Raw genomic sequence first — 24,511 nt, forward strand, 5'->3', positions numbered from 1 at the left:
AGGCCCCAGGCCCCAAGCCCGCTTCCTTGGCACGGTCCCTGCCCATACTCACATCAAAGGGCTCACAAAAGGCATCGTGGTTGCCAAAAACCGGGTTGGGGACAGACACCAGGGTGGGGCTGTTCACTTCTTGCCATGGGGAGAAGTCGTCATTAGCATCGTCTTCCGCCTGGGAGACCAGTGGTAAGTGGAGAAGGTCTGGAGCAGGATCAGGGGACCCCGCCCCCGGCAGCCCCCGGCAGCCCCAGGCTTTACCTGGAAAGCAGAGAAGCCAAAGCCTGCGGGCTTGCCTCGGGCGCGGAGGTAGAGCACGCCGGCCCCCAGGCTGAGCAGTGCTCCAGCAGCCACCGCGGCCCCAACTCCTGCTGCCACCGGCGGGGCCTCGGGTGCCAGCACCGCCCCCTGCAAACAAGGGGAATGTCACAGACCCGGCCAGAACTGTGCCCTCCCCTCGCAGCCCCACCTTCCCCTTCTTGGTACTCACAGGCTGAGGGGGCGCTAGCAGGGGGCTGGCCAGAGCATGGATGATGCCATTGAAGGCCATGATGTCCCATATGATGACACCGCTAACCACAACTGCCCCTGGGGCCTGCAGGGAGACCAGTCAAGCCTAGCAGTGAGTGAGGCCTGGATAGGGCGGGGCAGGGGCCAGACTCACCACAGGAGCCCAGGAGTTGTTTCCAGGGCCCACATCACTGATGACGAGGCTGACACCTGAGTGGGCAGGGAGCAGGGTCCCCTGGCTGGCGTTGGTGCTCAGGAAGGTGGCATTGGAAGCGTGCAGCTCCAGGTCTGGACCACTCAGTGTCTGCAGATAGAGCAAGACCTATTGAGTTGGGCCAGCCAGAGGGAGCAAACCCCGCTGAGCCATGGCCCTGCTCTTACCATGTTGTCCACAAAGCCTTCGTTGACAGGGACAAAGAGTGTCTTGTAGGTGAGCTCATCATCCAGGAAGCGCAGGAAGTCAAAACCCCGCTGGGTGGCATTGGCATAGCCCAACAGCATCTGGGAGAGTGGGGAGAGAGGGCTGTAGGCAGGCTCCCTCTCTAGGGATCCCAACTGTCCACGCCCCGCCCAGGCTGGGCCCCTGCACACCCCATAGAAGGTGGAGAAGTTGGCAGTGGCAGCCAGCACGTCGAGCAGCTTCCCATTGCACATGCTAATCCCATCACCTACAAAGCCGGCCTTACATCGGCAATCCACATCTGCAGGAAAGGCAGGTCAGTGGCTCCGTGGATTGGTGGGAAGGGGCAGGGCACGGGGCTGGGGATGGACGCACCTCGCACGCGGTAACAGTAGGCATCCCAGCGCTCCGAGAGGTTCTTGCGGCCACCCAGGCTGACGACACCCACCCGACCATCACCACAGTCAGCCGCAGGGAAGACGACAGGGTGGGCAGCAGAGCCATTGGCCAGCCAGCCCACAGAACAGAGGTGGAAGCCCAACTGTAGTGGCAGGAGGGGATGCTGAGACCCAAGGCCCAACTGGAGGGCCCTTGGGCTTAGCTCCAACTCCTGAGCCCCACATACCTGCTGGGCAGCAGAGAGTTGAGAGAGCGAAGCAAGGACGGCTCCCTGGGCCCCGCAGGCTGCCTCAGCCTCTGAGAAGTTCAGGCCATAAGGGCCGCCGGGGGCCTGGAGGTGGAAGACACCAGCCCGCTTTTCTGCAAGGAGGGTATGTGGTCAGCTGGCTGCAGCTCGGGAATAAAGCAGGGTGCCAGGAGGGGCAGGGGAACACACCCTGGAAATGTAGGTCAGTGCACACAGCATCTGTGTGGCAGGGTAAGGGATGGCCCAAACAGCGGTCCACAGGCGGCTCGGCTTCCTCCAGACACTGCAGTCCGTCACCCACATAGCCCGCGTGGCACTCACAGCGACGTGTGTTCTGGGGGCAGGGACAACAGCAGGTGTCCTTCAGAGACTGGGAGCAAACCGGTGGAGCCTCTCCCCCCACCTCCCCCAGTTGCTTGGCTCCCAGCCCTGCTCACCGGGCCCGTGTTGAGGCAGTCGGCGTGCTCGCTGCAGCCACCACGGTGGCCATCCGCACAGGGGTTGCGGGCCCGACAGCTCCAACCATCACCCTCATAGTCGGGCAGGCAGACACAGGTGACCACTGTGCCCACCTGGCTGCAGTTGGCATGCTTGCTGCAGCCACCGTGCCCATCCCGGCACAGGTCGGCCACTGGGGGGCAGGGGAGAGGAGGTGAGCCGGGTGCCTGGGGGAAGGCGGCCTCCCTCCTGTACCTCCTCGGCCACCTGCTTACCTGTGCACACGCGGCCGTCGCCCTCATAGCCCAGGCGGCACTCACAGACGTTGCCCGCACGGCACATGGCCTGGGCCGCACAGGGTGGGGCACACACGGGCTGCAGCTCTGTCCCCCAGGGCCCGTCCCCAGACGACCGGGTCAGAAGCTGCCCTCTTTGCCCCCACTTGTCCCACCCATCCTCAGTGCCTCCACCCGAGTGTGTAGTGCCATATGCACCTGTGCATGCGGGTGGGTTCAAGTGCAGGGGGACCCAGGCATGAGTGCCACTCACCCAGCCGCACCTCACAGCGTGGCCCAGTCCAGTCTTCGTCACAGAAGCAGGAGCCAGAACCCCCCAGGCCCTCATCACAGCGGCCGTGGGAGGTGCAGCTGCAGGCTGGAGAGAGGGGCAAGCACAAGATGAAGGTTGGCACGCAGGCCAAGGGGGCGGGGCGGGGCAGGGCGGGGCAAGGATGGCCCACCTTGGCAATGGGGTCCAAAGAAACCCGGGGCACACAGTTCACAGGCTGTCCCTGCAAAACCTGAATGGCATCTACACTGCCCACTGCCACTCATGCCATCCAGGCACACGCCGTGACCATTACAGGGGCTGCTGGGGCCGCCAGGGCAAGCTGGAGGAAGAGGTGGGAGAAGAGAGGTGAGGCCAGGGGCTCTCACAGAGCACCACCCACGCAGCCCAGCCCTACGCATCCGCCCCCCAGCCTGCAGCAGCCAAGACTCAAGAAGCACCAATGCACTCATCCCCATGCTGCTGAGAAACTTCTAGGCCCCTAGAGACCATTCAGACCCTTTAGCACTGCCCACCAGGTTCTGTGCCCTCTACACACCACCCCACCCCACCTTTTTTTGGTGGGGGCGGTGGGTACTGGTGATTGAACCCAGGGGCGCTTAACCACTGAGCCACATCCCCAGCCCTTTTTAATAGTTTATTTAGAGACAGGGTCTTGCTGAGTTGCTGAGGGCCTTACTAAGTGGCTGAGGCTGGCTTTGAACTAGCAATCCCCCTGCCTCAGCCTCCTGAGATGCTGGGATTACAGGCAGGAGCCACCACACCAGGCTCACCCCAGTTCTTTGAGCATTTCTTCTAGTAAAATCTCTCAGGATCCAGACCTCCCCTACCCTGGAGCACTGAGATACCCTTCCCAGGCATGATGGCCAGAGTCTTGTCCTTGCTGGAGGAGCCAGACCACACCATCTGCAACCCGAGGCACGCACCTTGGCACTCGCTGCCATAGTGACCGGGGCAGCAGCTGGGCACCCAGGTGGTGGTGACACAGTTGCGGTGGCAGCCCCTGCTCTTGCCCTGGGGATGGCTCCAGAAGCTGGGCCGCACCCAGATGTTGCCAAGCGCCAAGGAATGCAGTGAAGGGGTTGACCATAACTTTGAGTAGTAGCGCCAGCAGGTCTCAGGGCTGCCCTGGGCCAAGAAGAGTCAGGCCACAGACAGTCTGAACTTGGTGGTTTCTGTCCCTTGCCCATTCCCCAACTTGGCCCCCAGCTCCTTACCTGCTCCCATGAGCCCTCAGGACAAGGTGGCTCCAGCCCACAGATGCTGCAAGTCTTCTGGAAGGGGTGGAGGCCAATACCACAAAGTGAGCTGGGTGCACAAGACAGGTAGGCTCGAGCCCCTGCCCATCCACCTCTGGTCTGTGGCGTCCCTCACCAGTCTTAGTGGCCGGGTTTCAAAGCGATCACAGCGGGCGCCGAGGCCAGGAGGCTCTAGCAGCTGGTCGATGCCATAGGCCAGGCCACCTTCAAAGGGCATGTGCCGCTGCACAATGCGGGCATCATCCTCACCCACCATGAGCTCACCCTGCAGGTAGAGGGTTTGGAATACATGGAGTCACAGGGCCACTGTAGCCCTACTGCAGCCCCTCTGCTCCCCGTGCTTCCCCCATCCAAGCCCCCTCCCCAGACTCACAGGCCGGGCACGACTGCAGGAGAAGGAGATGGGGGTCCCATGCATGGTACGGAGTGAACCAAGGTTGGGCATGTCAGATGCCAAGGCCTGAACAAATGGAGCCAGAGTTGAACTGTGCAGGCAGGCTGAGCTGCAGGCAGGGGAACCGAGCTCTGGAGCTGTACCCACCTCGACATTGCGGATCACATGGCCACGCAGGATGGCTGCCAGCTTGTCACGGTGGTCCTCATGGTATAGCCAGGCCTGCCGATCAGGAGGCAGGGCTTGCAGGGCAGAATCTGTGGGCCACAGCATTGTGAGGGGCCTGTGGGACACATCGCGAAGCATGGGCAAGAGGCCGGCCACCTGGTGAGTTAGAACAGAGGTGCGGCTATCACAGATGGGTGGAGGTAGAGACTGGAGGCTAGTTCAAAGACCAAGAAGGGGCTCCAGAGACCTGGGCCAGGCAGCCTTCCCACTAGCCACCCAAAGCTGTAGCCATCCCAGGTTGACAGACAGTCCAAGACCCCAGCCGATACCTAAAATCAGGAATAGTACTGAATCTTATGTATACGTTTTCATTGAAACATAAGTGATAGTTTAATTTGTAAACTAGGCACAGCAAGAGATGAATAACAGAACAGTTGTTCCACTGTGATAAGTTACTTAAAATTTATGAGTTGTGCCAGATGTGTTGGTGCACATCTGTAATCCCACTGGCTCAGAAGACTGAGGCAGGAGGGTCACAAGTTCAAACCAGCCTCAGCAACTTAGTGAAGCCCTAAGCAACTCAGTGAGACCCTGTCTCTAAATAAAATACAAAAAAGGGCTTCAGATGTGGCTCAGTGGTTAAATGCCCCTGGGTTCAATCCCCAGCACCAAAAACAAAAACAAAAACCAAAAGACAACATTTGAGTTGCTTATTTCTGTGATTTTCCATTTAATATTTTTAGACTGCATTTGACCATAGTCAACTGAAAATGCCCAAAGTGGGGACTACTACACGTAGTCACACCTGCAGGTACCCTGAGTGTGCACACGTCTCAGGTCTGCAGGCTCACAGCGCAGATGGGTCCACACTGGGAAGCTCCTGCACACAGGCGTGTTCTGTGTACAAGGGACTTCTAGCAGGCCTTGTCATTCTCAGAGGAAGGAAAGCCTACACACTGTTGCACACATACACACGCTGACGGGCACGCGCGCACAAAGTGGGATCAGTACCGTCACAAGGCGGCTGAAGATCTTGTAACCAAAACTCTCAGCGGCATTGGTGACATTTCTCTGCAGAAAGGGGCTCATGAGCAGCTGGTCGGGAGGGAAGGGAGGATCCCAGCCCCAGCCCCCACGCCAGTGCCCAGGCCTACCGGAGGGATCGGGCTAGCATCGGGGTCCCAGTGTAGTACGTCTGGCGGAAGCAGGACACGGTCGATGAAGTGCAGGATGCCGTTCACTGCTTCGTGGTCGCTGCTTACCACACGCGCAAAGTCGTTGAGATAAATGCTGCCCTGGGGGCGGGCACGGTTGAATGGGGGCGGGCCTGGGGCTGAATGAAGCGGCTGACGGGTTGCTCTGGAGCTGTGGGTGGAGCCTGGGCGGGCCTGGGTTGGGCAAGTCTGTGTGCGAGTCCTGAGTTTGGGACTGAGGCTGAAGGTGGGCGGAGCCACGGGTGGAGTCAAGGCTGGGTGCTGGGCTCACCGCCCTTAGGGACAAACGCCAAAGACCCACAGCAGGGTAGAAGAATGGCACCAAGGCCAGCTAGGATCCAGAGTGCTGGGGCCTAGAGCAGGTCATGGTAGAGGGTAGGCAAGGACCAGGCTGGGCTAATCTCCGTCTTTTTGAAGTGCCGGCTGACTGAGTCTTAAGCAAGTGGCAGCAGGACACAGGCCCTGGCTTGAAAGGGGTCCAATCCTGAGCCTGGGGGTCGACCCTATGGGGGGTGGGATGGAGTGGGGCTCACCTCCCTCTCGCTGAAGCGCAGCGTGTGCCCAGAGAGCGCTGTGGCGTATCCCTGGTCCAGCAGCTCCTGGCTCCGAAGTTGCTGGCAGCCAACCACGTGGTAGCGAAACACAAGCTGGCGATTTGCACGAATCCGAGCCAGCTCATTCTAGAATAGAGTCAGGAGGGAAGTAGGGGCCATAGTCCCACCTCTGCCTATGAGTACTCATCCCTCCCTGACCTCACTCTTGGGACTGCATACTTGCGACAGGTTGGTCATTAAATCTGCTTGTGGAACGAAGACTGTGAAAGGCCCGTTTCCCTTGAGCTCCGTGTATTCCTGTGAAAGTGCGGGGAGGGCAGCTTGAATGGAAGAATAGCAACCTGGGACCAATTTGGGGCTTCCATGGATCTCCTGGGAGAACTGAACTCTGAGACCAAACCAACCAAATCCCTAACCAGATAGGAACATTGGAGCCCAGAGACAGGTGGTACCTACAGGTCACAGAGGCCCAAGCTGGTTACTCACCAGGAGGTGGCGACTGAAGAATGAGGCATGCTTGTCCCGAAAGAGCTCCTGAGGGAGCGAGGATCAGTTCAGATTTGGGGTGGCCCCCATTCAGGGCCTGGTGCCTGCCCCAGCACCTGCAGCCCAAGGTCTGGCCAAGGCAGAAATGAGAGGACAGCAGGAGAGGGGGGATCTGAGCTGGGGTCAGGATCAGTTTCATGTGTCATAGCTGACATGAGGCCCAAGAAGAGATAGGGGTCAGATTCAGGGTCATGTCAAGGCCATGATCAGGATCAAATCTGGGGTCTAAGCCAAGATCATATTTCAGGTCTATGGGGCATGTCAAGATGAGGTCAAGGGTCAGATTTGAGCATCATTACCAGGCCGAGGCGGGCACGGCAGGTGAAGCCATCTCCCACAGTGTGTATTCTGTTACAGGTGCATGTCCTCTGGCCATCACCTGTGCTTTCGCACGTGGCATAAGGGCTGCAGCCTCCGTTGTTCTGCGGCCGGATAGGAAAGGGAGGCATCAGTGTCTTCCAGGACTCCTATGTCACACAGCCCTAGAGAAGAGGCCGTGAAGTTCCCTGCCCAATCCCCAAAACCTTATTTCCAACCAATCAGCCAGACTGGAGCTTGGGGAAAGGTGATCCACCCTACAGAGGCTCCCAGGAGCCTCCTGAGTGTGCGGAGGGCTAGTCCTGCCTCAGGCCCCTCTTCTCCTGGGGAAATGTGGTAGTACAGGAGCCTGACCTGGGAGCAGGGGTCCAGCAGCTCACAGGTCTGAATGCCATCTCCACTGTAACCCTCGTGACAACTGCAGGAGACCTGTCCCAAAGCCTGATGAGTGAGGCTGCCTGGAGGCAAGAGCTGGCCGGTGCCCCCAGGCCCCGCCCCGCATGCTGACCTGCTGGGGGCCTGTGGGGATGCATTCGGCATGGATGTGACAGCCTCCGTTGCGGATGAGACAGCTGTTGATTTCTGGGGGAAGAGACACTGCAATGAGGGGTGGTCTTGGCCCCCCATTCATTTGTCGATCCGGTGCTCAGCTCTTGCCTCTCTGGGCCCCTGGACCCTGCACAGTTCGTGCCCTTCAACCCTCCCAAGTTGACCTCAGACTGCTGAAATCAGACCTGACCCCACAAGCACCCAGGTTGGGCGTCCCAGCCTCACCCTGGCACAGCTCCCCGTCGCCTGTGTAGCCATCCTGGCAGGTGCACGTTCGCTGCCCAGGTGCCACCTTGGTGCAGTTGGCGTAAGGGGAACAGCCCCCACGGCCATTGGCACAGGGATCCACCTCTAGGGGTAGATGGTTCCAGGAGGTGGTGAGGAGCAGGCATAGGACAGGGGTGGAACAGGAGAAGAAAAAGATGTCAGAGAGAGAGCGATAAGATCTGAGATGGGACAGCAAAGGCAGGAGCTCTGTGGGAACAGCCACCCCCAACATTTCAGAGAGGGGCCCAGGGCACCTGAACAGTGACTGCCATTGCCCGAGTACCCTGCAGCACAGACACAGTTCGAGGCTCCAGTGGAGTCCTGTACACAGCTGGAGAGGTGACAGTGGCTCAGCCTGTGCCTGCCCAGCCCCGGCCCTGACCCACAGTCCCCCACACTCTCCCCTGCCCCAGGTTAATCTACTCACTTGGCATTGGGGTCACACTTCTTGGGACACTGAGGGCCAATGATTTCTGGGGACAGGAGGAAGGTTCTGGTCATTCAGACAAGAACTGCCTTTCCAATGTCACTCTCCCCCACCCCCTTGGGGACCCTCTCACTCTGGTCACATCGGAGGCCCTGCCAGCCCACGTTGCAGACACAGCTTCCGTCCCCTTGCAGTCCCTCCTGGCACATCCCATGGGCACAGTCACACACTGGGAGAGGGACGAGAGAGGATGGGATTTATCCAGCGTCTCCATCCTGTCCCTGCCAGTGTCCCCAACCCTCTCGCCTCCCCAAGGTGGCCTGCATCCTGCCCCTCCCAGTGCTCACCTCCGGCACAGTTGGGCCCGTAGCGGCCCAGCTCACACATCTCGCAGGCGGTTCCGTGGAAGCCCTCGTGGCAGCGGCACTCCCCGCTACCCAGGAGCCTGTCCTGGCATTGCCCGTGGCCCGAGCACACACCACCCAGACCCCCGGGGCACGGCTCGCACAGTGTGCCGAAGAAGCCGGGGCAGCAGTCAGGCACCTGCCAGGGTGGGAGGGAGGACGGAGGGAGAGCCAGGCACAGCCCAGGCCAGAGGGCAGAGGGAAGCACAGGGAGCAGGCAGGTGACGTGCTGGGGCCACAGGCCCACATGGTACAGCAACTGAGACCAAAGACTTGTGGGCAGATCCGAGCGGAAAGGGGCGCGGAGAACTCCCTCTGTGGCACCCCCTGCAGGGTGGCGAAACTGAGCTTCCAGCAGGGAGGATGCCTGGGTCCCACAGTGAGAAGCAAAGCCAGTCCTGCCTCTACTAGGGCGTGGCTGACAGTGGCAGCTCGGGTTGAGCCTTGCTGCCTCTCCCATCTCCATGCCCCAGCAAGATGGACAGTGATAAACACTAGCCTTTGACTTTGGACGTCTCTCCCCTTCTTTTTCTCAGGTCTCCTGAGGCTTCACGGCCACATCCTAGACCCAGTCCTGTCTTTGCCCTTTTTTTTTTTTTTTTTTTGGTACCAGGGTTTGAACCCAGGGGCATTTAATCACTGAGCCACATCCCCGGCCCTTTTTATATTTTATTTAGAGACAGGGTCTCACTGAGTTTCTTCGGGCCTTGTGGAGTTGCTGAGGCTGGCTTTGAACTGGTGAGCCTCCTGCCTCAGCCTCCTGAGCTGCACCACCATGCCCACTTCTGCCTCTGCTCTTGAAATCCAGGCCTAGTTCCTCCCTTGGGCCTCCACTCCCGTTTCCCAAAGACCTGGGGTGGGGGAACTTCAGGACAAACCTGAATCTTCTTGGCACATGTATAAGAACAGCCCCGGGAGAAGGAGAAGCCAGATCTGTAGACACAGCTCTTCCTGGGTATGTCCTGAAAGTGGGGACAGGCAGGAGGGGTCAGCCAGCAGCTTGGGAAGGGACAGGGCAGTGAATGAGGAGATAGATAAATGGACTTTAGGTGTCTGAGTGGGTGAGACAGACAGATACCTGTGGGATAGCAGAAGCAGCAGAAGGGACCAAGACCAATAAAGGTGGGATGGGGTAGGGAGGGGAAGAAGGGAGAGAGGAGGGGAGGAAGGGAGAGGGGAGGGGAGAGAGGAGGGGAGGAAGGGAGAGGGGAGGGGAGAGAGGAGGGGAGGAAGGGAGAGGGGAGGGGAGAGAGGAGGGGAGGAGGGGAGAGGGGAGGGGAGAGAGGAGGGGAGGAAGGGAGAGGGGAGGGGAGAGAGGAGGGGAGGAAGGGAGAGGGGAGGGGCCAGGAGGGGGCCACAGGATTGAGGCCTCAACCTGCCAAGTCTGCACAAGGCTGCCCAGCAGGCCAGGCTGGGCCACAGAACCGCCACCAAGGAGGCTGGCTGCTGGTGTCATTCCAGGTCCCACACATGGGCCGAGCAGGTTCCTTGGGAACAGTGAGGACAATGAAGCAGGGACAGAGCTGTGCTAAGCCTGTCTCACCTGCAGCTCGAAGCCCTGAGTGCAGCGGAACTTCCGGGTACAGTTTGTGCATTTCTCCTGTGGGGAGAGTGGGATGTCAGTTGTCCAGAGTGGGACCCCCAAATGCACCACCTTTCCTCCAGGACCAACTGACCAAGTGTTCCCCCCCGTCAGCTAGGCCAATCAGCAGGTCTCACTATTTTTATCTTTTACTTTTTGCAGTACCAGGGACTGAATCCAGGTTTGCTCTACCACTGAGCTTTATCAGCGGTCCTTTTTTAATTTCATTTTTCTTTCTACAGTTTTTTTTTGGGGGGGTATGGGGGATTAAACCCAGGGGTGCTTAACCACCAAGCCACATCCCCAGCCCTTTTTTATATTTTATTTAGAGACAGGGTCTTACCAAGTTGCTTAGGACCTTGCTAAGTTGTTGAGACTGGCTTTGAATTTGGGATCTTCCTGCCTCAACCTCCTGAGCTGCTGGTATTACAGGCTTTTCACAGTTTTAATTGGTGCTTTCATTTTATTTTATTTGAGACAGGTCTTGCTCTGTTGCCCAAGTTGGGCACCAATTTGTGATCTTTCTACCTCAGCCTCCCATGGAGTTGTGATTACAGGTGTGAGCCACTGTGCCCATCCACCCCACACTCTTTTTTGTGGGTGTGGGTACCGGGGATTGAACTCAGGGGTGCTCAATCACTGAGCCACATCCCCAGCCCTATTTTGTATTTTATTTAAACACAGGGTCTCACTGAGTTGCTTAATGACTCACTTTTGCTGAGGCTGGCTTTGAACTCATGATCCACCTACTGCAGCCTCCCAAGCACCCCCCCCCCACTCTTAATGTCCCCACTCCCTTCCTCTGGCCCTACCCTCTCACCCTCAGAGCCTCTGCATGGCTGTGCAGGCAGCGACTTGAACCCACTGTCAGGACCCCGGACAGGCCAAACAGCGAGCGGCCAGGTGCCTCCAGCAAAGGACCTTCCAACGGCATGTGGTTCACCTCAGGCTGAGAAGTGGGACAAGAAGTTGAATTCACCCACCCACCACCATCCTCATGCCAGAGGTTGTAAGACCATGACACATTCCAGGGTGGGAGAGCACCTCCAAGGATGGAGGGAGCACCTCCAGGGATGGAGGGAGTACTTCCAAGGGCAGGAGGAATCTCCCTGGAGCAGAGGGTGGAGGCGCCTAGTAGGAGAAACTCTAGAGAGCCGAGTCCCCAAGAAGGGTCTCCTTGCCCATTGCCCCTCAAACCTGGCCACTGTGGTTGTAGAAGACGAGCCAGTGGGCGGGGCCCAGGAGGGAGTTGCGGTGTCCCCCCTTCCGCAGGGCTTCCACGGAGAGTGCCTCCCCCAGGATCACATGGTGTCGCACCGTGTCTGCATCCTGCGGTGGAGGAGGAGTCAGCTCAGGGGGGTTCAGGACTCTGGCGCCTCCTGGACATCATGTTGCTCCCACTGTGTCCCCTGCCGTGGCATGGGAAGCTTGCCCTCTGTCCTCTCACCCTGCGCCTTCAGTCATCCCATCCCCACGGCCTCACCAAACTGCTGCCATTGCTCTGGGCCTCCAGGGAGTGATTTGTGGGCACAAAGATGGTGTAGGCGGTGGCAGCCTCGATCTGGGGCACCAAACCGTGGTGCTAGGGGCAGGGGGCAGGGGGCAGGGATAGACACATTAGTTCTCAGTCCAGACACTGGGAGCCAGCCAGCCCCATCCAGACCTGGGCAAGGTGCCGCTGAGCAGCAACCCCCAATGCCAGCCTCCCCTACCTGCAGAAGCTCCCGGAAGAGGCGGAAGGCAGGTACTCCGTCCAGCTGCTGGAGCAACCCCTGGCCCCCCTGCACATCAGCTCGTGAAGGCAACAAGACCTGGGGCAGAGCACGAGGCGGTTAGTCCGCTGTTATCTCGTGGCTTGCCTGGGAGGCCTTCCGCACACACTCCTGCTATACCTGGCTGAGGATGTGCAGGATGCCATTGGTGGCGAAGAGGTCAGCTACATCCACGCTGGCGTTCTGCACCCAGACCCTCTGGAAGGCAGCACACAGAGCTCAATGCAAAGCACCCCAGCCTGGAAGCTGGTGATGTGGATGTGAGGACCCCGACTAGGGCCCAGGATGAGAGGGACAGGTATGTATGTGCAGGCACTGACGGGCAGCCCCTAGCAGGGCAGTCACTGCTGCTCCCAAGATATACTGCCCTCAGCAAGGTATCCTGAGCACATCCTCTGAGCCTGGCTCTGAGAAGAAGGGGAAGGGGACCGGGCCTCGCTCTCGTCCCGAGTGTGCTGGTCTGGCAGAGCCTGTGACCACTGGAGCTGCCTCCCATGACCTGCCTGGTCACCTCTTCTCCCAGGGTTCATCTCATACCCCACTGATGTTGCGGATCTCCCAACGTGTGGTGGGGTTCAAGGTGGCCACATCTCGTCCGTGGAGCCGGGCTAGCTCCTCCTGAGAGAGAGCACCCTGGAGAAAATGGGCCCTGAGGGGGCATGATTTGGGGGGACATGAAAGTAGGTTAGTATAACAGAGATCCTTGGAACTAGGTCCTCCCCCAACAGGGGGACACATACCAGGCCCCAAACCCAATTCTCCTCCACCTCTCCAGGGAGACCCACGCAAAAGGAGTCTCCTGTGGCCTGCCCAGTCATGGCTGCCCCACCTGACCAGGTGTGGTAGCATCCTCGGCTGCAGCCAGAAGGCCCGGTCCTCGGGGTTCAGCCTACGGATGGCGGGCTCCGAGGGCACCAGGGCTGTGACTTGGTCTTTGGCAGGGAGAGTGATGCCAGCACTCTGCGCACAGTGAGGGGACAAGGGTGATGGAAGCAGCAGCACCTGGAGACCACCTGCCCCCACCCACCTCTTGGTGGTGTTAGGTGACATCTTGGAAGATTACTGAACTTGAGCCCCAACCCAGCCATACCTGGAACCACTGGGAGAAGGCAGAGAAGTGGGCGTTGGCCTGGAGCTCCTAAGGGGAGGGAAAGAGCCAGGGCCATGGGCCGAGGGCAAATCCAATCCCCTCCACAAAGGGCCCTGAGCGCCACCTCTTCCCATCCAAGGTCCAGGGAAGGGCTTCTACCCGAGCAAGGGGAAGAGAGAAATGAGTCTGTGCATCACCTACCTGGATGATGTTTCCGTAGCAAATGAGGCCATCACCCCCAAAACCAGGGAGGCATGTGCACACTCGCTGACCTCCCCCCACTGCCTGGCAGGTGGCCTGGTGGGGATGGGGGACAGAGAGACATGGCCCTCCATTCAGTACTCAGATGGCAAGCTGGACACCACCCCACCTCCATCTCTCTGTCCCCACCCAACTTTTTTTTTTCTGCCAGGGACTGAACCCAGGGGTGCTCAACCACTAAGCCATATCTGCAGCCCTTTTTGTATTTCATTTAAACACAGGGTCTCACTGAGTTGCTTAGGGCCTTGCTAAGTTGCTGAGGCTGGCTTTGAACTCCTGATCCTCCTGCCTCAGCCTCTGGAGCCGCTGGGATGACAGGCTGCACCACTGCATCCGGCTCTCTGTTCCCGCTTATCACCAGTCTCCTCTCTGCCTATCCAGCCACCCAGCGCCACCATCTCCCTCTCCAGCCAGCCTGTCTGAGCACGTGGAGCACCAGGAGCGGTCTAGCCCTATTCCTTACGATCACTGAGCATGTGACACAGTAATGACCCTGCCCATGATGATGTGGGTGGGGCAGGGGGAGAGCAGGAGGATCTAGCCAGGCCAGAGGATGGCAGGACAAGGTCAGGGAACAGTGATGAGCTCGGATGGTCAGAGGAACAAGGAACAGGGGTGAGGATGTGCAGGAGGAGGCGGCAGGGCAGGGCCTGTGGCTTGATAGGGAGATATGAAGCTTTCATCCTGTGACCGGGCCAGGGAGGGTGGTTTGGGGTTTAGAAAAATCCCGATTCTGACAGTAGACAGAGATACTGGGAGCAAGTAAGTTGCAGCCAGCCCCAGCCCAGAGAGCCTCCCCAGGGCCCCGAGCCCTTGGCCCCCTCACCAGGTCGTGACAGCCGCCGTTGCCTGCCCGACAGGGGTCGATGGGGCTGCACTCGTAGCCGTTCCCCGCGAAGCCCAGTTTGCAGGTGCATCGGCTCTGGCGAGATCAGGGAACAGAGGGCTTTATCTCACCATGGGCACCCCAACTCTCCTCAACTTCCTGGCTCTTGTGGGATACTGCTCCCCAGGGAGGCCCGCCCAGACCACAGCCCTGTCCTTGGAGCTGAGTACTCCAGAATTTCTCAGGATGAGAATAAGGAAGTGACAGATGGCATGGAGTGGGGAAGCATCTATAGAGATCCAATGTCCCTCTGCATCCAGAGTCCTGCCAGGGTCATTGAAGTCAGCGGATTGTGGCAAGAGGGCAGATGTCTGCCAACGCCAGCCCCAGAGATGGCAGCTTGAACCCCCTCTCTGACCATCTCCTGCCACCCGCTTTGGCTGCTCTGGTCCCTCCCACTAAATACCAGTGCCCTTGGGCTCATCCTATACTGCAGGTGAGGGACAGGTGGGACCTCCCGGATCTCAATTGTCTTCATGGGCAAATTGGAGGCATCTAACCAGCTCCTTCAAAACCTCAGTTCTGTTTGTTTTGTTTGTTTGTTTATTTGTTTGTTTGGTTCCAGGGATCAAACTCAGGGTCGTTTGACCACTGAGCCACATCCCCAGCCCTTCTTCATATTTTATTTAGAGACAGGTTCTTGCTGAGTTGCTTAGGGCCTCGCTAAGTTGCTGAGGTTGGCTTTGAACTCAGGATCCTCCTGTCTCAGCCTCCTGAGCTGCTGGGATGACAGGCGTGTGCCACTGAGCCTGACTCCGTTCTGTATTTTAAGACTCCTGAGGGAGTTCAGTGTTTCAGGCCTTGTTTATACCGCCTGTGTGCCTGCTGCCAATAGACTGGTGGCCCAAAGGCCACTGTGGAATTGGGAGGACAGGGAATACCATAAGTTCTTGCAAAAGAATGACCAGTCAGACCTGGCTTCCAAGTTGGCACATCCCATCCCCCACCCCAGTACTGGGGATGGAACCAGGGGTGTTGGACCACTGAGCTACATCCCCAGCCTTTTTGATCTTGAGACAGGATCTCACTCTGCATCTGAAGTTCCAGACCTTGAACTTGAGCTTGGAATGGATGTCCCTGAAGTCCAATGGGGCAGGGCCAAGTCCCCCAGTCACCCTGCTGTGCCTCACCTGCCCAGGGCCCACGTAGCTGCAGAGGGCATCAGCGTGGCAGCTACCTCGAGTGTCCAGCTGGCACTCATCGATGGCTACACAGACGCGGCCATCCCCACTCCAACCTTTGTGGCATATACAGCGGTGGGTGCCCAGGTCTCCAGGGACACACTCAGCCTGAGGAGGCGTGGATAAGTGACTCAGGGATGCAGGGCCATGGGTGGAGGTCCAGGGAGCCCCGCCCACCCCTGGGTCAAAACATCAGGGAAGGCGCAAGGAAACTGACATTCTCCGAACAACCGCCACGGTCAGGTTGGGAGCAGGGGCTGCTGCGTGTGCAGGAGTAACCGTCACCCTTGAAGCCATCGAGACAGACACACCTGGAGGTGGGTGAAGGAGGGACCTCCTTGAGCCTCAGGAAGAGGCTAGAGGCTAAGCAGATCCACGCGTGAGATTCCAGATGGACAGAGAAGCAGCAGGAGTCCTCACCTGGCAACACCGTCGTGGCTGACGCAGCGGGCATGCAGGTGGCAGCGCTGGGCCAGCCCCGTGGGCCCACAGTCCTCCATGGACTCATTGCAGAAGCGGCCTCTGAAGCCAGGGGCACACGTGCCTTGCTGGCACACACCCCCACTGCCCGGACGGTTGTCACAAAGACCATGAACACAGCCACAGTCTGCAGGGAGGAGATGCAAGCAGAGGACCGAGGCAGGAATCAGGACTGGTTGGGAGCCAGGACTGGTTTTGCAGTGGGCAGAGGATGGGGGCAGCCAGGACAGGGTTGACTTCCGGATTACAAACTCAGAGATCATTCCAGACTCAGTGGGCAGCCAGATGAAACGTGAGGGGAGCCATTCTGACCTTTCAATCACCCAAATTCTACTTGTTATGCCCCAATACTATCATAAGGAAGTTCTCCAGGGTGTCTAGCCTAAATTCCACTTGCTTACGTTAAACCACAGTGCTCTTCCTGGCATGGGTGAAGATGACGTCATCTATTTCTGTTCCTCTATTCCCTGAACCTTCATTACACATTTTTTTTTTTTTTTTTGCAGTGCTGGGGATTAAACTCAGGGGCACTGGACCACTGAGCCACATCCCTGGCCCTATTATGGATTTTATTTAGAGACAGGGTCTCACTGAGTTGCTTAGTGCCTCATTTTTGCCGAGGCTGGCTTTGAACTCATAGTCCTCCTGCCTCAGCCTCCTGAGCCACTGGGATTATAGGCGTGCATCCGTGTGCCCAGCTTATTACACCTCTTTTTTTTATATATTTTTTTTAGTTGTAGATGGACACAATACCTTTATTTAATTTTATGTGGTGTTGAGGATTGAACCCAGCACCTCACACATGCTAACCAATTGCTCTGCCACTGAGCCCCAGTCCCCTTCATTACACCTCTCAAGGCCCTGTTTCCCTTCTTGGGCCCCCCAGCCCCTTTTCTGAGCAGACTTTACTTCTCCCTAGAAGGCAGCCTGGGCCGGGACCACTCACCTTCCTGGCACTGTTCCCCATGCTTGTTTGGGTTCGAGCAGATATGGCAGGCAAGGCCCTTGTAGTCCGGGAGACACAGGCAGGCCCCGTTACCCTGGATTCCATCACTGCACTGGAGGCGGGGCACACAAACGATCAACCATGGGAGAGGGACTTCTACTTGTCCTTGCCTAACACCCCACTTCCTGGGGCTGATTCTGAGCTCCTCCTACCCCCAAGACCTCACCCTGGGAGGGACCTTCAAATCACCAATGCTGCCAAACAAGTAGCCCTTAAAAGGCACCTGGCCTCAGAGGTTTTATGTTCAACCTCGGAACACTCGACTCCTGTGTTCTTCATAGCCAGGCACTAAAGAAGCCCTGATGTCACAAAGTGGCAAAGATAGGATACTAAAGACTACTGACAAAAAACCTTTTGGAAAATAGATGGAAAATTCTAATAAATTTCAAATAATTTTCATTGCCCAAGTATAAGGAACTGGAGAGAAGCAGGCTCGGCTCTGACATGCTGCTGCCAGCTCAGAAAGGGACGCGTCTTCCCGGGTTTGCCTGGGGTGGGGGGAGGGACGCACATTGCCTTTGCCGTAGCAGGGGTTGGAGAAGCCTCCGGGACACTGTGTGCAGTCGGGCCCGAAAAACCCTTTGCAGCAGCCAAGTTTCTGTAAGAGACAGTGTGGGTATGAGGGTCCCAGCCATGCCTCCCGGCTGCCCAGGTCCCTGCTCCCATCTAGAGCAAGAATGTGGGGACTCAATGACCCTTGAGGCACCATTGAGCTGCAGCACAGCTCTGAGGAAGGCAGCCTGCTTGTTCCAGCTCGCGGGCCCGCATCCCCATGGCGAGTCCCAGGCTCACCGTGATGGTCTGGTTGCAGTACCGGGCACAGCCCTTCCTCAGCACGTTGAGCCCCATCGGGTCGTGGATGTAGACACACTCCTTGGGGAAGATGTCCTGGGGTAGGCCAGGCAAGGCCAGTCAGCAGGGTGGGCCCTGTGCCACCCCATCTGCCAGGCAGCCCTGGGCCCAGCACTCCCATCCCTTGGTGTGGCGGGGTAGGAAGGCCTGAGCCTCCAAGTGTGGCCGGGTCTCCCAGTCCCTCCTCCCCACTGTGACCTGGGGCAGAACCTGGTGGGCAATACAGAGTCAGGGAGCCCCGAGGGGTGGAGCGAGGGTTGCTCACCAGCTTCACGCTGTTGAGGGGACACGTGCTGGTGTTTAGGGCTTGGCAGTCCACACAGGAGCCCTGGGCAAGGCAGGGAGGAGCAGGGAGAGAGTCAGGCTTCATCTAATTATTCAACACACCCTGAGAAAATGACCCCCAACTGAGAACGAGGCATGAGAAAGAGCCAACCACAGCAAGGCCAGATGGTACGCCAGTGAGGGGAAGAGTCTGAGGTGGGAAGAGCCCAGCATCCTGGGGAGAGGAAGGAGGAATGGGCGGTCAGGGATGAGCCTGAGAGGCCTCCATGGCAGGGAGGCTAGGGACTGAGCATGGAAGATGTGAGTTATCGGAAAAGCAGAAGCAATAGGACTGGTGAGGATTGGATATGGGAGGACAGGCGTGTCCCTGCGAGTCTACAGCTGGGCCTCAGAGCTGCCCCCAGACTCGGTGCCTCCTATGGGTTTTTTGTGTTTTTGTTTTTAGTCCTCGGGGGTTGAACCCACGGGTGCTCTACCACTGAGCCACATCCCCAGCCTTTTTTATTTTGAGACAGTCTTACTAAGTTGAAGAGGCTGATCTCCATCTTGTGATTCTCCTGCCTCAGCCTCTAAAGTAGCTGGGACCACAGGCGTGCGCCAGCACACCTGACAACTGCTATGGTTTGTCTGTTTTGTTTTTTGGGTACCAGGGATTGAATTCAGGGGCACTCGACCACTGAGCCACATCCCCCGCCCATTTTTGTATTTATTTAGAGACGGGGTCTCACTGAGTTGCTTAGTGCCTAGCTTCTGCTGAGGCTGGCTTTGAACTCATGATCCTCCTGCCTCAGCCTCCTGAACACTAGGATTACAGGTGCGTGCCACCACACCAGGCCAAAACTCATGTTAAGGCTTTGTAGCAGTGTTGAGAGGAGATGGGGGTCTTCAGAGTTCACAGGGATTAATAAAGTCCCCTGAGAGTGGGCATGAGAACAACTTCTAGAATGAGTCTGGCACCCTCTTGTGTCCTCTCTCGTCTTCTGATATCTCTTCTGCACATGCGTGCAGTTTTTCTGCCACAAGGCTGTCAGCAGAAGCCAAGCAGATGTCAGCACTGTGCTCTGGAACTTCCAGAATTATGAGTCAAAACAAACTATTTTCTTTGTAAGCATCCCAGCCTCAGGTATTCTGTTACAGCAACAGAACACAGGCTCAGGGGCCCTGCCTCAGAAAATGGTCCTTGGATCATGCACTGCAGCGGAGTGTGTGTGGGCTCTCAGTGCCCGGGCTCGTGGTGTGGGACTCACCGTCACAATCTTGTGCTGGTCCTCACCACAGTGCTTGGGCAGAATGGGCAGGATGGTTGGGGGCAGCAGGATGCCCTCCAGCATGTGGATCACACCATTGGCAGCCAGCACATCCACTTTCCGCAGAGGGACTCCCTCAGGTCCCAGAAGGATGCGCCCCTGTGGCACAGACCCAGTGTGCCACCCTCAGCCCAGCCCTCCTCCCTGCCCCATGATGACCCCTCCTCCTAGGAGCCCTCCTGCCCTACAGTGCCCCAGGAGAGAATCTGATCTTTGCCCGCTTCCTCCAGGGCTCTCGCCACTCCCCACAGGCATAGTCTGGAAGGGGCTGGATGACCTGCCAATCACATTAGCCCCTCCGCCAGACCATTTCTGCAGACCTTGGTGGCTCTCACCTCCTCAGAGATATTCACAGTCAGGACCTGGTTTGCCATGGTGAGGACCCGCCCCTTGGAGATGAGCTTCTCCACCGTCATCTGGGGCAAGGAGAGGTGGCTTTAGGCTGAGCCTGGCCATACCTTGCCCAGGTGACACATGGCTACCCCCTTGGCCCCCGGACTCTCCTCGGAGCTATAACGTGCAGATGGAAGGGAGAGTAGGAGGACAGGAAGGACCACGATCCAGACAGTCAGCCCTCCCCACCCAGGAGCCCAGCAGCACGTCTTCCAGGGGAGGACCACTCACCTGGCCGCGGTTGTAGATGTGGTACCTCACCAGCTCCTGAAGTTTGGAGAGACCCTGGCAGGGGAGAAGGCATTTGGCTCCTGGAGGCCCTGCGGGAAGGGCAGAGGCCCTGGTGCCCCATACCCACAGCCCCCTTTCCCCCACCGAGCTTACTGCTGTGAAGAGGTAGATGAGACGGCCATCACGCAAGCTGTCCACCGCCTCGTTGCTCGGGGCAAAGACTGTGAAGGGCCCAGGCCCATCCAGGATGGAGGGGAGCCCACAGTTCTGCCACAGGGGGAGGCAGGCTCAGGAGCTCCAAGGGCCAGTCTCCACCTCAGGAGCCCTGCCACCCTCAGCCTGCAGGAAGCTCCAACCAAGTGAATGGAAGATGTGGGCAGTGGGTGCAAGGGGCCGGGGAAGCCCAGGATGGCAACGGCCTTGCTACTGCAGAACCCCAGCGCACTGTGGAGCAGGCTCTCCTGGCTCAGACCACCTAGATGGGCTAGGACGCCTCCCCCAGCTCACCTCTAGGATGGTTTCGAACCGGCTGAAGACCTCGGTGGAGGCCAGGATCTGGCCAATGGTTCTCTGCAGGAAGGAAGCTATGTGAGGACCCCAGGGAAAGGCGAGGCTGCTTCAGCCCAAGGGAGGGGGACGTGGACTCCCACCTACCCAGAGCTGCCCCTCCCTCCTCCCCCACTCCGCAGGGCTTGGAGATCATGCAGCGGCATGGGGTGGGGGAGGAGAGAGTATTTGCTCACATTGGGGTCCCCAGAGAATCCAGGTGGGGGCTGCCACCGCAGGGAAGTGATCACATGGAAGACACCGTTGGCCGCTATGTAATTGGCCTTGTGGATGGTGAATGTCTCCTGGGGCTGGTCTTTGTATGTGTAGGTGTGTCTCTGATGAAAAACATACCTGGCTATGACTCACATGCCAGTCTTCTGTCCCGAGGCTCCTTCCCACCCCAACACCTTTTTATTTTTTAATTTTTATTTTAGGTACTGGGATCGAACCCCAGGGGTGCTTAACCACGGAACCACATCTGCAGCCCTTTTTAATTTTTATTGTAAGACAAGGTCTGACTGAGTTGCGTAGGACCGTGTTAAGTTGCCGAAGCTGGCCTTGAACTTGTGATCCTCCTGCCCCAGCCTCCCAAGTTGCTGGGATTACAGATGTGTGCCACCACACCTGGCCTACCCCAAGACCCTTTGCCTAGGCTGTATCTTCTATCTGTGACTCCTCTGGTCCCCAGGCAGAGGTCTTGCCCTTACCAAGTGGTTGTTAGTAACAGTTATCTCCTGCCCAGCCAGTGTCCACCACGTGTGTGTTCTCTGCACCCTTAAGTCCTCCAGTATGTGCTGCCCGGGGATGATGTACTGTCTGCAGAGCTGCTGGGCAAGCGATGCCTGCAGATGTAAGGGATGCGGTGTCAAGTGACCTCAGAGAAGGCCAACCCTCTGCACATCACTCCTGCCCAAGCAGAGGAGGGGACAAGATGCCTCCCTGGCCTCAGTTCCCCAGTGTGTGCACAAGGGACTCTCATCAGAGGCCTGAAATGGGGGCAGCTTCGTGGGGAGAAGGCGAGGGCCTATGGCTAGCTCTGCAGTAGAGAGGGCTCACGGTCATGGTCCTGGAGGTGAAGGAGGAGATGGAGGTGACGAAGATGGTTGGCACCAGCACAGTGAATGGTCCTGACGTGGTGAGGATCTCCTGGCAGCCTTGCTCTGGGTCGGGGGGTCAGGAAAGAGAATGTCAGAATCCATCTGGGGGACCCTGGGAATGGGAAGACCTCAGCATCTCAGGTTGGAGAGCTGGGGTGGGCTTCTATAGCTCTTGGGCAGAGAAACGAAAATCTATGTAGAATTGGACTCAGTGGCACACGCCTGTAATCCCAGCGGCTCGGGAGGCTGAGGCAGGAGAATCTCAAGTTCAAAGCCAGCCTCAGCAAAATGAGGTCTTAAGCAATTCAGCAAGACCCCAGCTCCAAATAAAATATAAAAAGGGCTGGGCACATCAATGCTCATAGCTGCTCAATTCACAATAGCCAGACTGTGGAACCAACCTAGATGCCCTTCAATTGATGAATGGATAAAGAAACTGTGGTATATATAATATATATATATATATATATATATATATATATATATATATACAATGGAATATTACTCAGCTATAAAGAATAATAAAATTATGGCATTTGCAGGCAAATGGATGAAATTGGAGAATCTCATGCTAAGTGAGATAAGCCAATCTCAAAAAACCAAAGGATGAATGATCTCGCTGATAAGTGGATGATGACACATAATGGGGGGTGGGAGGGGGGCAAGAATGGAGGAAAGAGGGGCTGTATAGAGGGAAAAGAGGGGTGGGAGGGGTGGGGGGAAGGAAAAAATAACAATGAATCAAACATCATTACCCTATGTAAATGTATGATTACGCAAATGGTATGCTGTTACTCCATGTACAAACAGAAACAACATGTATCCCATTTGTTTACAATAAAAATAAATTAAAAAAAAAAAAAAAGGGCTGGGATGTGGCTCAAAGGTTAAGCGCCCTTGGGTTCTGCTGGCAGGAGGGGCAGGGTCATGGACAGATCTTGGGGGGCACTCACGAAACATGCTGATGGCAACTCTTAGCCGCAGGACCACCAGGCCCATCTGCTTGGCTCTCTGCATCTCATGGAGCAGGTGTCCGTAGCAGGCGCGCCCGTCTCCCACCTCATCCTCCTTGCAAGCACAGCTGGGAGCCGGGGGAAACCAGTCAGCTAGGGCAGGGCCCGCGCGCCCTTCTGGTCCTCACCCACCCCTACTGCAAGGCCCCCGAGTTGAGGGTGCTCCTGCCCAGCCCGCCCTCTCTGCTCTGCTCCCATTCCCCGCTGAGGCCCCTGTGCCCACCTGATCTTCCCATCGGGGGTCACCTGGCAGGTGGCTGACTGGTCACAGGTGTGGGGGTAGCAGAAGGCAGAGCAGCCCAAGGAGGCATTGTGGTTGATGCTGACCAGGCCCGGTAGACATGAGCAGACAGCCTGGCCAAGTGGCAGGAGCGGAGGGGACCTTACATCCATCCATGAGAATTTGGGGCCCTGCTCAGACAGCCCTGCTGGGCCCCGCTGCCGCCCTCCACGAATAGACAGGGCTGTCATCCTCTCTCCAGTTTACAAATGGGTCCCTCGGGTTCTCAGAGGGCCTGTGATTTGCCTGGGGTCCTGGATCGGAGTGGGCAGGTGGATCGTGGGGCAGGCCCAGCCTGGGCTCAGACTCACCTTGCCTGGCCTCTGGTACAGACACGAGGTAGAGTTGCTGGGGCAGCCACCAAAGTTGATGGTGCAAGGGTCCTGGGACAGACACACCCTCCCATCGCCATAGTAGTTCTCAGGGCAGTGACACTGAGCCTGCCCCTCGACACTCACTGAGCATCGGGCCAGCGGGGAACAGGGTGACGACTGGCAGGGGTTGGGAGCTGCCAGAGCAGAAAGAGCCCGAGTGAGTGAGCACCCAGGAGCCCAGTCTGGACCCTGAGGACAGCCCTCCTGCCAACCCAGGGGGCAGTTCTCCCTCCCTGTAATTGACCAGATTTTACTTGTTAAGATAAAAGGATGCCCTCCCAGTCCCTGCGCACCCTTAACCTCCAAGTCACACGCTCACCTAGGCATACCCTGCCTTGCTGGGTGTAGCCGGGCAGGCACCTGCAGGTGGGGGCCTCTGCAGAGCACTGGGAGTTCTGGGGGCAGCTCAGGGCCTGGCAGATGTGTAGCTCTGAGCAGAGAGGAGAGAGCACTGTGATGACCCTGAGACTCTGGGTTGGGGAGGAACGTAGGAACCAAGGCACTCTGCCCAACTTGCTGTGTGACTCTGAGTAGGGCCCTGCCCTCTCTGGGCCTCCAGATAGCAGAGGTCCTGGATAACAACTCCTGTCCCCCACCAGGCTGCAGGCAGATGTCCTGCTGAGGCTCAGACTTCCTCTCTCAGCCAGCCACCACCCCTGCTTTGGCCATAGAGAGCCTGCTGTCCCAGGCTGCTTCAGCAGCACCGCTCACCTTGGTCACAGTGGGGGCCGGTGTATCCAGCAAAGCACAGGCAGCTCCCGTTCCCCAGCGGCCCACGGTTGCACACGCCGTGCACACAGCTGCACACTGTAGGACCCACAGGGGCAGGTGAGACCTCAGCCTCACCAAGACACCAGGACATTGGGCACCTGCCCTCTATACACTTAGAACTGGGTTCTGAGCTGGGTGCAGTGGCACATGCCTGTAATTCCAGCAGCTCAGGAGGCTGAGGCAGGAGGATCACGAGTTCAAAGCCAGCCTCAGCAACTGAGTGAGACCCTAAGCAACTCAGGGAGACCCTGTCTCTAAATAAAATACAAAATAGGGCTGGGGATGTGGCTCAGTGGTTAAGTGTCCCTAGGTTCAACTCCTGGTACCAAAAAAAAAAAAAAAAAAAAAAAAGAAGAAAAAGAACAGGACTCTGGCAGGTCAAGAATATGGAACTGTATGCAGAGCCACAAGGGTTGGTGGGAGCCCAGAGAAGGTGCTTGGCCCAG

The 24,511-nt window shown here is 57.7% G+C and overlaps 1 protein-coding gene across 1 annotated transcript in view; it reads right to left on the minus strand.

Moving 5' to 3' along the window:
- Nucleotides 1–24,511, minus strand: part of Stab1 (stabilin 1) — a 30,490-nt gene that overhangs the window by 315 nt on the left and 5,664 nt on the right. Inside the window, exons 6-68 of the mRNA XM_047531431.1 lie at nt 24,006–24,101; nt 23,614–23,724; nt 23,232–23,428; nt 22,864–22,994; nt 22,581–22,708; nt 21,587–21,690; nt 21,238–21,372; nt 20,725–20,865; nt 20,489–20,551; nt 20,135–20,248; nt 19,982–20,035; nt 19,693–19,773; nt 19,298–19,456; nt 18,031–18,093; nt 17,706–17,801; nt 17,425–17,511; nt 16,854–16,965; nt 15,848–16,034; nt 15,645–15,738; nt 15,377–15,535; nt 14,187–14,282; nt 13,301–13,396; nt 13,100–13,147; nt 12,839–12,969; nt 12,547–12,658; nt 12,130–12,207; nt 11,950–12,048; nt 11,721–11,819; nt 11,435–11,566; nt 11,058–11,186; nt 10,199–10,255; nt 9,534–9,617; nt 8,599–8,794; nt 8,385–8,480; nt 8,252–8,297; nt 8,079–8,155; nt 7,783–7,908; nt 7,517–7,590; nt 7,363–7,437; nt 6,990–7,112; nt 6,631–6,678; nt 6,364–6,441; nt 6,124–6,270; nt 5,531–5,671; nt 5,388–5,447; nt 4,356–4,532; nt 4,188–4,274; nt 3,930–4,079; nt 3,773–3,829; nt 3,482–3,683; nt 2,728–2,877; nt 2,538–2,642; nt 2,264–2,371; nt 1,988–2,181; nt 1,740–1,884; nt 1,530–1,663; nt 1,280–1,445; nt 1,096–1,205; nt 886–1,005; nt 659–808; nt 485–589; nt 256–402; nt 53–169 (exon numbers count right to left, since the gene is read on the minus strand). Coding sequence (XP_047387387.1) covers nt 53–169; nt 256–402; nt 485–589; nt 659–808; nt 886–1,005; nt 1,096–1,205; nt 1,280–1,445; nt 1,530–1,663; nt 1,740–1,884; nt 1,988–2,181; nt 2,264–2,371; nt 2,538–2,642; nt 2,728–2,877; nt 3,482–3,683; nt 3,773–3,829; nt 3,930–4,079; nt 4,188–4,274; nt 4,356–4,532; nt 5,388–5,447; nt 5,531–5,671; nt 6,124–6,270; nt 6,364–6,441; nt 6,631–6,678; nt 6,990–7,112; nt 7,363–7,437; nt 7,517–7,590; nt 7,783–7,908; nt 8,079–8,155; nt 8,252–8,297; nt 8,385–8,480; nt 8,599–8,794; nt 9,534–9,617; nt 10,199–10,255; nt 11,058–11,186; nt 11,435–11,566; nt 11,721–11,819; nt 11,950–12,048; nt 12,130–12,207; nt 12,547–12,658; nt 12,839–12,969; nt 13,100–13,147; nt 13,301–13,396; nt 14,187–14,282; nt 15,377–15,535; nt 15,645–15,738; nt 15,848–16,034; nt 16,854–16,965; nt 17,425–17,511; nt 17,706–17,801; nt 18,031–18,093; nt 19,298–19,456; nt 19,693–19,773; nt 19,982–20,035; nt 20,135–20,248; nt 20,489–20,551; nt 20,725–20,865; nt 21,238–21,372; nt 21,587–21,690; nt 22,581–22,708; nt 22,864–22,994; nt 23,232–23,428; nt 23,614–23,724; nt 24,006–24,101 — 7,184 coding nt within the window. The remainder of the gene's footprint in view (nt 1–52; nt 170–255; nt 403–484; nt 590–658; nt 809–885; nt 1,006–1,095; nt 1,206–1,279; nt 1,446–1,529; nt 1,664–1,739; nt 1,885–1,987; nt 2,182–2,263; nt 2,372–2,537; nt 2,643–2,727; nt 2,878–3,481; nt 3,684–3,772; nt 3,830–3,929; nt 4,080–4,187; nt 4,275–4,355; nt 4,533–5,387; nt 5,448–5,530; nt 5,672–6,123; nt 6,271–6,363; nt 6,442–6,630; nt 6,679–6,989; nt 7,113–7,362; nt 7,438–7,516; nt 7,591–7,782; nt 7,909–8,078; nt 8,156–8,251; nt 8,298–8,384; nt 8,481–8,598; nt 8,795–9,533; nt 9,618–10,198; nt 10,256–11,057; nt 11,187–11,434; nt 11,567–11,720; nt 11,820–11,949; nt 12,049–12,129; nt 12,208–12,546; nt 12,659–12,838; nt 12,970–13,099; nt 13,148–13,300; nt 13,397–14,186; nt 14,283–15,376; nt 15,536–15,644; nt 15,739–15,847; nt 16,035–16,853; nt 16,966–17,424; nt 17,512–17,705; nt 17,802–18,030; nt 18,094–19,297; nt 19,457–19,692; nt 19,774–19,981; nt 20,036–20,134; nt 20,249–20,488; nt 20,552–20,724; nt 20,866–21,237; nt 21,373–21,586; nt 21,691–22,580; nt 22,709–22,863; nt 22,995–23,231; nt 23,429–23,613; nt 23,725–24,005; nt 24,102–24,511) is intronic.

This window comes from Sciurus carolinensis, chromosome 17 (assembly GCF_902686445.1).
Source record: "Sciurus carolinensis chromosome 17, mSciCar1.2, whole genome shotgun sequence".
NCBI classification, from domain to species: domain Eukaryota; kingdom Metazoa; phylum Chordata; class Mammalia; order Rodentia; family Sciuridae; genus Sciurus; species Sciurus carolinensis.